This window comes from Apodemus sylvaticus, chromosome 3, assembly GCF_947179515.1.
Source record: "Apodemus sylvaticus chromosome 3, mApoSyl1.1, whole genome shotgun sequence".
Taxonomy (NCBI): Eukaryota; Metazoa; Chordata; class Mammalia; order Rodentia; family Muridae; genus Apodemus; species Apodemus sylvaticus.
Genome location: NC_067474.1, coordinates 133,654,993 through 133,665,283, shown reverse-complemented (window position 1 = coordinate 133,665,283; position 10,291 = coordinate 133,654,993). Strand labels below are relative to the sequence as shown.

The window sequence follows — 10,291 nt, the reverse complement described above, 5'->3', positions numbered from 1 at the left end:
TGGCCCTTTAAGTTAAGTTAAGCACCTAAAAAATGTTCAAAGTTCTTAGTGATCAGAGAAATGCAAATCAAAATGACCCTCAATCCCCAGAATTCAAAAAGGTCAACAAGCTGAAGTGCTCAAGTGAGGATACCTAGGTCACACTTGGGAGGGAGAACAAAGCAATCACAAGTGAGGAGGGAGGGACCTGAGAGGGAAAGTGGACAGGGTGGGAGAGAATCAGGGAAGGAGTAGAGGGAGAGGGGAACCTAAGCTGGTATTGGGTGAGGAAAAAGGACTGAGGCCCTGAGGGCCAGCAGAAAGAATGGAAACAGGCAACCTTGGGAAATAGGAGGTTGTGTGTGTGGGACCCTCCACAATGTACCAAAGACCTGGGAGGTAAGAAACTCTTAGGACTCAAAGGGAGGAACCTTAAATAAAATGCCCGACCATAGGGGGAGGGAACTTATAGAGCCCACCTCTAGAAGACAGCATCATAATGTATTTTAAAGGTTGTAATTTTTCCTTTAGTTTACCACCCACCTAAGATAGCAGAAAAGAAATGTTAATAGGAGACGAGGAAAGTGAGGATGTTTAGAAATTGTTTTTTGGAGCAAATCTCATTTGTATTATTAGGAAATCAGTAGCTATAAGAATCAGCATCGGTAGCTTGATCTATTTGCAAACACTTTACAGATATCAGTAGTCTAGTTTCGGAGTTTTGGGATAACTGCTTCTGTGGCATTACCTAGCAGGAATAGCTCAGCTTTAGGTGAATTGGTCTGAGTCAGTATGAAGAGACAGGACCACTAGGGACTTCAGGAGAAGTTTTTGGCTGTGTCTCAATACTAAGAAGCTTTAGTAAAGCTATGCCAGCAAGCCCAGCTTCTGTCACTGTCTGTTGAGTCCTACTTATACTCACTGTCTGTTGAGTCCTACTTATACTCTCTCTATACAAAATGTGCCTTTTATGCGTCTTGCCTCACCACCTGTTTTGTCTTAGCAGGTGAGTCTCTTTTAGTAAAATTGTATCAGTTGTCTGCATTAGTTTATATCAATCTTTCAACCAACCCAAGTGCATAGAAGTGGTAAGAAGCTGCCAGAACACCATTGGTTTTTGGAGTGTTTCTCTCTATGGAGTCACAACAAATGGAGCTCAATAACACATATAAGGTGAACTAATGCATGAGTGTTGTTAGTGCAGAATCTTTTACATGTTTGCTTTAGCAAAACATCTTTTTACCTGTGTCTGTTTCAGTAAGAAGTTCTTTCATGAGTCTGTCTTAGTGAAACACATTTTTACCTATGTCTGCTTTAGTGAAACATTTCCTTATGTGTCTGCTTTATCAAAACATCTTTTCACTTGTGTCCACTTCAGAAAAACATTCTTTGATATGTTTGTATCAGCTGAACACCAACTGACACAACTGACTATTAAAACACCTTTAAGTTTTCATTTCAGCTATGAATCAAACTGTAGGCCTTAAGCAGGCTGTTGAGCCAGGCATTCAGTATCTGAGCTGTACTCTTAGCCACACAACTTTGATCCCAACACAATATCATTGATTGCAGTTTTAATTAGCTTTTAATAGTTACTGTGCTTCAGGACCAGCTCATGGTATTTCTAAATCATATCAATAGCTCTGGTAGGTAGTCCAGGCACCTGAGTCTAATCTTAACTCTGGAATATTTAGGAAGCCAAGGTGCAGGCAGAAGGCAGGCATGAGCACTCAGGGTCACGGAGAGTTAGCCTGCTCTTATACTGTGAGAGCCAAAGTTGCCCAGTAAGTCCCAACCATTGAAGGACAAAGGAACTTCTTGGAATGCTGGGAGTTGTAGTTCTTGGAAAATAACAAGGTACATGATTTTTACTCCCCTAAAGAAGTTTGTTTTACCCATCTTCACAAGATGTGACTGATCACATGTGGGCAGGAGGCATGTGGACAGGAAATAGGTCAGGAAAAAGAAAGTATGTTTGCTCCTGATTGGGCCTGTTGGGGAATGCAATAAAATTGTGGGCTTTGCCTTTTTAAAGGCCCTTAAAAATGTGACTGGGGCTATTTCCTGGGCACCCAGAGGTGAACCTCACCAGAGTCCTATTTACCTGGCCAGTATTTAATTAAAGCTTGCTTCCACTTTGGATCAAAACTGTGGGACTGGTTGTTCTCCCAGGGTTATCTTTTGGAGTTCTCCAGGGAGATGGACCATCCACTGCATCCTTCACTCAGGGAACTTCTAAAGGCCAAGCCACTCTGGGGGTTGGCACCTTGGAATACTAATCCAAGGCTCTGGAGCATGCCTTCAGTCCTTCTCATGACACTGTGAAAGGCCATCGTCAAGAAAGTTGATAGCAAGCGTTTCTTGTGTTGTGGATGTTGGGTGGGAGAGACCTCCATTTGCTAAGTTTAATAGATGCCTTTTTATCTTCCTGTAACAATTTTTTGCCTGTGTTCTGGTTCTGCCATCCTTTGACATGGAAACAGGGAGGATCTAATTAGGTCTATGCCCTCCCTGCACCCAGTCCAGGGCAAAGGGAGATGATCCATGGCTCACTGGATACTTTTGGTTAATTGGAATTGAGCCAGAATCACCATTTGTCACAGAGTCATTTGCTGAATGCTGATGTCAATCAGTTTGTCCCGTGTGACTGCTCCTCGTTCCTTCAGCTGGCTCAGTTAACCAGATGCTTCTGGTGAATGCCCATTGCCCAGCATTTGACTAGCCTTTCAGCCTTCCTGAGCCCTGAGAATGATGCCTTCGACTTATCTGGAAGTAGTTACAAAACAGAATATATTGCCCCTAGTCCCACAATGAGCTCAAATGCTAAGTCAAGGAGAAACTACTTGGCACAGGGGAGAAATGGCATACAAAGAAAGTGACCCAGATTTATCAATAGGCAGATTCATTAACTGAAGTAGCTGTATAGTTCATAGGGCACGTGGCCTGCTTTATGCAGAATAAACAGGTATTACATATGGGATGAGGAACTGTCAGAAGTGGGACCATGAAGGGAAAATATGACTGGACTGTAAAAAAAAGATTAAAAATAAAAGGTATTATATGGCTCTAAAAGAAAATTATCATTTGTATCTAAACAATTCAGGGTTATAATCTGACTGTATTAAAAATATTACAAAAGGGAAACCTACCATGAATGAAATAACTGGCCCCCATTCTTATTACCAGGTTCCTCCTATTATGGGTCGTCACAGGGGCCTTGATCCTTCTGTTCCTGTCTAGGTACCAAAAACCTGATGATTATTATTAGTTCCTAGTATAAACAGGTTTCCATGGCAGAGTCAAGGATTTAACTCAGGACACAACTCAAGGGGGGAATGTAAGAGCCAGAGATACCTGGAATACCCCACCTGCCCAAGGACAAGGTAATGTCCTGGGATGCTGGGAGTTGTAGTTCTTAGAAAATAACAAGCCACTGTTTCATGGTTTTTTTTTCTCTCTAAACAAATGTGTTTGTCCCATGTCTTCTGAATGTGCTTGATCACATGTGGGTAGGAGCTACACAGGCAGGAAATAAATCAAGATATCTAATTACCTTGATTGGACCTATGGTAAATGAAATGAGATATGGGTTTCATATTTTTAAGCCCCTGAAAAACATACCTATGTGATCATGTCCTACAAACCCAGAGGTGGTTCTATCCAGAGGTCTTTTTACCTGCCCAGGTTTTTAAGTAAAGCTTGCTTCAACTGTGGCTCAACTTTATCAAGCTTGTTTTCATGCATAAATCTCAGGACTAAAAGTTCCCAGTGCTCAGCATAAGCATACCTAGTTCTCCCAGCAACCCCAGAAGGGATGAGGTTATTGTTGGCAGTTTACAGAAGAGAGAGCCGAGGTGGGGCCACAGTGAGTTTAAGTGAGAATGCTCTAGAAAAGAGATATCTGGAAACCGAATTTCATGTTGTATTTAAGGCCTACAGTTCCCTGGGCGAGATCCCTCACTTAGCTGTTATGGTCCTGGCACTGCTGACCACCAGTGATGACTTGTCATGGAGGACTCTCAAAGGCCCATGTGGCTGTGCTGGATCAGGTCCTGGATACCCAGTACAGGAAGGAATAGAAGTGACACACTAAACTTGATGTCTCTGGAAGTCAGGGAGGGTCTGGGCCTTGAATGAGAAGGTCAGGCTTTGACTACTTCATCTCCTTTGCCTGAGCTTCACCTCCTCCCCAATTAGGTACAAGTGGAGGTCATCATTTCTCCATTTGCCAGATGATTTCTCCTGCTCTATGCCCCAAGAGTCTCTTCCAAGGAGTGTGCTTGTTGAGAGCATTCAGAGAATCCCTACTGAGAACAGAAATGGCCCTTTCCCAACTCTCCTAGGAAGGCTAAGAGAGAAGGCAGGATCATAAAGTCACAGCAGCTTGTACCACAGGGGAAAGGTTGGCAAGTCTGAGACTCAATTTCTTGCAAAGGCTCATCACTCTCAGAAGACAAGCCTAGCCTGCTTGGAGACTCAGCTGGCTGACTGTCAGAATCCTTGGATATATATGTTCTGCATTCTTGGCTGCCTATAATATTACATCTCTGGATCCAGTTGTTTAGGGGTTTTCCTGTTTAGTTTCTGCCACAAGAGTAAGAAGCTACCATTCAGTGACACCTTGTTGGATTCATGAGTGGTAAGAGTGGTAAGTTGATTACTAGTCTTAGGTTTCCTGGTGGGTTGCAGGCATCACATGATGCTGAAGAGCAGAAAATAGCCAGCCACTCCTTTTGACTGTGTACATGTTACCATAGAACTGCAAACCTGGCCCTCACTGCCTTTTCTTCTTTCATCCCGGGTTATCTCACTCTCATTCCCTTTATTCCTTCCTCTTCATCCTCCCTACTTTATACACTCAGTGTTTCCTGGCAGGTTGTTTCCTGTTATGCTCTAGGTCGGTACTAGACACAACGATGCAGTGTTGTTCTGAGCTCAAGGATCTTAAGTGAGGTGGAAGACCATAGCCCTGAGTACAGTAATGGTCTGTTAGAAACAGCCTTCCACCACACAGGGGGACAGCTGCATGTGCACTCACGGCAGTTTTGGCTTTGACTGTGAGATGGGTCTCATGCTGCCTGGCTGTCTTGCTCTGTGAGTGATGTTACACTTTAGATTCTCATTTTTATCACTCCAGAGGTAGGGTTGCGTGGGATTTTTTCTTTCTAAGATTGAGTATTGACAGGCACCCCACTTTTTTCAGAACTCATAATCTGGCTGTCTTTGCTTTCGTAATGCTGGGACTGATGATCTGTATCACTAGGCTTAGCTGGAGATTGTAAATTAGGACACAGACTGCTGGACAGGCAAGTCAATAAACACTTTGCTTGACAAAATTATTTTCCTCTCTCTATGTCTCTGTATCTGTCTCTGTTTCTGTACTTTTGTCAGTCAGTCAATCAGTCTGTCTGTGTGTGTGTGTGTCTTTCTGTCTCTTCCTATTTCTGAGTCTCTGTTTTTCTGAATTGCTGTCTTTCTTTGTCTCTGTGTCTCTGACTCTCTCACTTACATACAGAGAAAGAGAGAAGAAAAAGAAGGAGGAGGAGAAGGAGAAGAAGAAAGAGGAGGAGGAGGAGGACAGAGCTTTAAGGAAAACACACTTAGCTCCAAAATATTTAGAGTTTACCCAATCCCCTCCCATTGTTTCCTTCTGCTTGTCACTACATCCCCAGAGCCTCCCACACTCAGACATAAGGGAAATTTCACCAGGAGAGCAGGTCTATGGCTAGTCATCCACCTCTGTCCTAGGAGCTCTGGACTGTGCTCAACTAGACAGAGACTGTGAAGACTTTGCCTTAACCTCCCACTTGAGAGTCTGTTTGTCATAGCAGAGAAGGTAGTGACTGAGAGACAGGCTCTGAGGCCAGACCATCCAAACTCCAACTTCTCCCATGGCAAGTTTGTAATCTGGAACAAACTGCCCTCTTTGGGCCTTAGCACATGGGAAAAATCTTTTATAGCACATGGGTAAAATCTTTCCTCCAGTGAATTGATGTGATGTTAGCCTAGAGCTAGTGGAACAATGGCTGGAATATACAAATTACCCCAATAAATATTAGTTGTTTTATTATTACAAAGGTAGGGATCCACACATGCTGCCATACCCTATCATAGATAGTTTGATCTTTTCTTTAATCTTAATTTTTTTATTACATTCAACTATATATATATATATTCATAAAAATCATAAAAATAATGGGCATCTTATTAAATGAACATAAAAAGAAAAACTTTTTGTTTGTTTGTTCATTTTGTTTTTAGTAGAGTTTAAAATCTTGGTTCCTACTGTGGTATAAACTCAAAATAAGAACAATTTTTAGATATTGGAGTTCATTGTAATAAGGCTGCACTTCAATGTCCCTCACATTACAAAAGGATTTTACCTCCATAGTAGCTAAGAGTTGACAGTTCTTCGGCACCAATGAATGAATTGTAGGCACAATTATTTTCATACAGATTTCCTGCTATAGACAAAGCTATTTGACTTGAGTGATTGTCATCATTCTCAGCCCACAGGGAACAGGTTACATTCATTTAAGAAATGGTATGTGTATTAAGCTGGTCTCTCCATGAAGTCATTCATCAACTGCTTCAATGAACAATGGTTCTGCTTGGAGGGTGACACAGACATTAGGTGAGGATAAGATTCTGGTTTATTGGCTATGATGATTAGATAGTTTGTTCTTACTTGTGTGGGAATTCAGGTACTAGGAGAGGAAGGAAGACTTCTAGAATTCTCCAGATTTTAATTATGTAATGAACAAGAACTACAGGATTTATCCTACCTGAGTTGGGGCTGGGAGGGGCAGCACAGGTGGCAAGGCTTCCTGGCCAAGCTGAGCCCTGCTGTGTGGGCATCACTGTGTAGGTTCCCACTCCACAGTGAGATGGAGAGCATGTGCCTTGCAGTTTGAGGGAGGCAGAGGTGTCCAGGGTACCAGGGGCTTTTGCACAGACTTGAGAGTGGAGAGAGAGGGATGGAGGAGACAGCTGTGTGCTGAGGCTGAAGTCTTCAGTGAGCAGAGCATTTACTGTTGTCCTTCTGGTAAAGGGTCGAGGAAGCCTCAGGGATGACAGGAGCCTGTGTGGCTGCTTACACTGTGGTCTCACAGGTTACTCAGTGCTTATTGAGACAGCCACATTACAGAAATGCCCTTTACATTAATTAGTTTATTATTTACTTGTGGCAATGTTCTGTTGGTAAGTCTTTTTTCTTGTAAGACTACAAATAATTTCTTGTAAGGATTTTTGGAGTATTTCTTTTTTGATACTGTCTGGTTTATTGTTTCTTCTCTGGGGAATATAGTTATTGTGCCATCCTCTTAAAGGAATCTTTGCTTACCCATTTAGGATAAAATTTTTCCTCTGGTTTTGATTCTAAAATTTGGTTGTCTTATAACCATAGTTTAGACCATTGAACACACAAGGGAATTGACCCTTGTGTGTTCAGAGGCAGGAGGATGTGATACAAAAAGGATATCTTTCATGCATGAATGCACACACCATCCATCAGCATCTGTTGGAGACACTAAGGTGGCTCCTGTCCACTGTAGAATGCCTTCCATTAAAAACCATTTGACTGTGTGGTGAGTCTGTGTCTGAATTTTTTTCTGTTCTGTTTTTTTTTTTAAATTGATTCTTTGTTTTGAAAATGTGTGTGTCTGTTTGTATGTGTGCATCTGTGTATGCAGGTGTGTGTGTGTGTGTGTGTGTACTTGCAGGCTGTCATGTTCCCAGAGCACATGAGGGAATCAATCCTCTCCTTCCATCTCTTGGCTTCACAGATTGCAATGGGGCCATCGGACTTGGCCTCAGGCCAATTTCCCAGATGAGCCATGTTCTTGTCCCTCATTGATTTTATTTTTAGTGCTAGAAAGTAGCTATTTATAGTGCCTCATGTAACTCAGGTTAGCTTCAAACCTATTATGTAGCCTTGGCTACACAAGAGCTCCTGATCGTCCTTTATGTGCTGAGATGAGAGATGTATCACAGCCTTCTAGAACCTGTGTAATCTGAAGAGAGATTCAGACTCTAATGAAGAGGCTATTGCATAAAGAATGGGCAGCCTGTTAGTGGACAACCCTTTACAGAGTTTGAATGAAGTGGTCGCTGTGTGGAGAAATCATTGCCTGGAGTGTGGTCAGGGCTGGACTGCAGACACAGCTGACAGGGAGCTGTAGGCAGTGCAGGCTGGAAGTGCCAGGAGTACAGTTGCTGTGGGATAGGAGGGACAGTGTAGCACTTGTCATGATGGGTGTTGGTCCAATGAGACAATTAAGGTGAGGACTGCCAGTCCTGACATATCCACTGGCGTGGAAGTCCAGGGAGGGAGGTTTCAAGGTCAGGGAAGGAAGACTAAAGTACAGGAAGGAAGGACTCAGAGCAGCTGCAGAAGATCTGTCTGAGGGCTTCTTACTGCCCTCTGGTGATGAAGCCCCAGGTTGCACAGCTGGTTAGGAAGAAAGGATTCCTTCCTGTGAGGAGAGGCCACTTATACACAGGACAAGTTTGATGCCTGTTTCAGATCTTCTGAGGTACCTGTTTCCAGCTGGGTGAGAAACTAATGTTCATTACGGGGTGGATTGAGAGTATGAGACAGTCTAGGACACGCCATGCATTATGTGGTGTTTCCAGAATTATGTGAGATAATTTAAATAGTCACAATACTCGTAAGAGTATCATCAGACTCATTTTACAGATGAAGAGACTGAGCGGGTGGTTGAGAATCTTTGACAGAGTGTACAGAAACTGAGCAGTGTGCTCACAATAACCACCTCAGACTTCCTGCCTCTGTAGATGCCATCTTCCAGGGCTGTTTATCGGTGTTATACATATGGCTGTGATTCTCTTACAGACATTGTGTTTTGGATGATTCCGGTGCAGAACCAAAGTTGGGTGTCTGAGTTCATCCTGATCGGCTTCTCCAGTGACCCCACGACCAACAGCATCCTCTTCATTGTCTTCCTTCTCATCTATCTGAGCTCAGTCCTGGGCAACGGGCTCATCATCATGCTGGTCTGCCTGGACACACAGCTGCACACTCCCATGTACTTCTTCCTCTGTGTCCTCTCCCTGTTGGATATGGGCTATGTCACCACCACCATGCCCCAGATGTTGGTGCATCTTCTTGCACACTCTCAGACCATCTCCTTCACTGGCTGCTGGCTGCAGATGTTTATGTTTGGTGCCCTAGGTATAACTGAGTGCACCTTCTTTGTTGTCATGGCTTATGACAGGTATGTGGCCATTTGCTATCCACTGCATTATACTGTGATCCTCAACTGGGGCCTGTGCATACAGTTGACATCAGGGACTTGGATCTGTGGTTTCTTTTCTTCTTTAGTGCATACTTTCTTCACCATGAGTCTGCCATATTGTGGGCCCAACAGGGTCAACCACTACGTGTGTGAAGGTCCTTCAGTTCGTAGCCTGGCTTGTATGGATACCCACCTCATTGATATGCTGGACTTGGTCTTGAGTGTCTTTTTGGTTGTTGTTCCAATCTCCCTCATTGTGGCCTCTTACATTCGTATTGCCATGGCAATTCTCAAGATCAAGTCCACCCAGGGCCGCTGCAAGACTTTCTCTACCTGTGCCTCCCACCTGACTGTGGTCACATTTTTCTATATTCCAGCCACTTACACCTATATGAGGCCCAACTCAAGCTACTCTCCTGAGCAAGACAAGCAGGTCTCACTCTTTTATAGTGCTTTTACACCATTGCTCAACCCTGTGGTCTACAGTCTGAGAAACAAAGACATCAAGAGGGCATTTCTCAAGGTGATGGGTTATGGCAGGGGAACCAGTGGACCATGATGATGATCCTTGGATAAACATTTTATAAAATGTTCTTTGTTTAATACAGAGACTGTGTCTTTGTTTATGTGAGCAATATTGTGAATTTTATACAACATACAACTTAATTACTAGTTACAACATTCCTGAAAGAGAACATGCTGTATTGATAAATGACTACACCCCAAAGTATAAATATTAGTGGTTCTACAACCAATGACTCATTTGGGCCTCGCTTTTGTTAGTGGTAGATTGCAAGACTCCTTGTGTAATCATGCTCAGATGGATTCATCAATAACAGAAGAAAAGGAATAGTGGATAAAACCTTTAAAACCTAATTGTCTTAGTCAGGGTTTCTATTCCTCCATAACCATCATGACCAAGAAGCAAGTTGAGGAGGAAAGAGTTTATTCAGCTTACACTTCCATGGTGCTGTTCATCACCAAAGGAAGTCAGGACTGGAACTCAAGCAGGTCAGGAAGCAGGAGCTGATATAGGGGCCATGCTGGCCTGCTTC

The 10,291-nt window shown here is 43.2% G+C and overlaps 1 protein-coding gene across 1 annotated transcript; it reads left to right on the top strand.

Annotated features, from left to right (window-relative positions):
* Window positions 1-8,836: 8,836 nt before the first annotated feature.
* On the top strand, window positions 8,837-9,795 carry LOC127680357 (olfactory receptor 2D2-like). Its single transcript, XM_052175836.1, has one exon. It carries the CDS (start codon window positions 8,848-8,850, stop codon window positions 9,793-9,795), a length of 948 nt encoding a protein of 315 aa, XP_052031796.1. The 5' UTR covers window positions 8,837-8,847.
* Window positions 9,796-10,291: the final 496 nt, after the last annotated feature.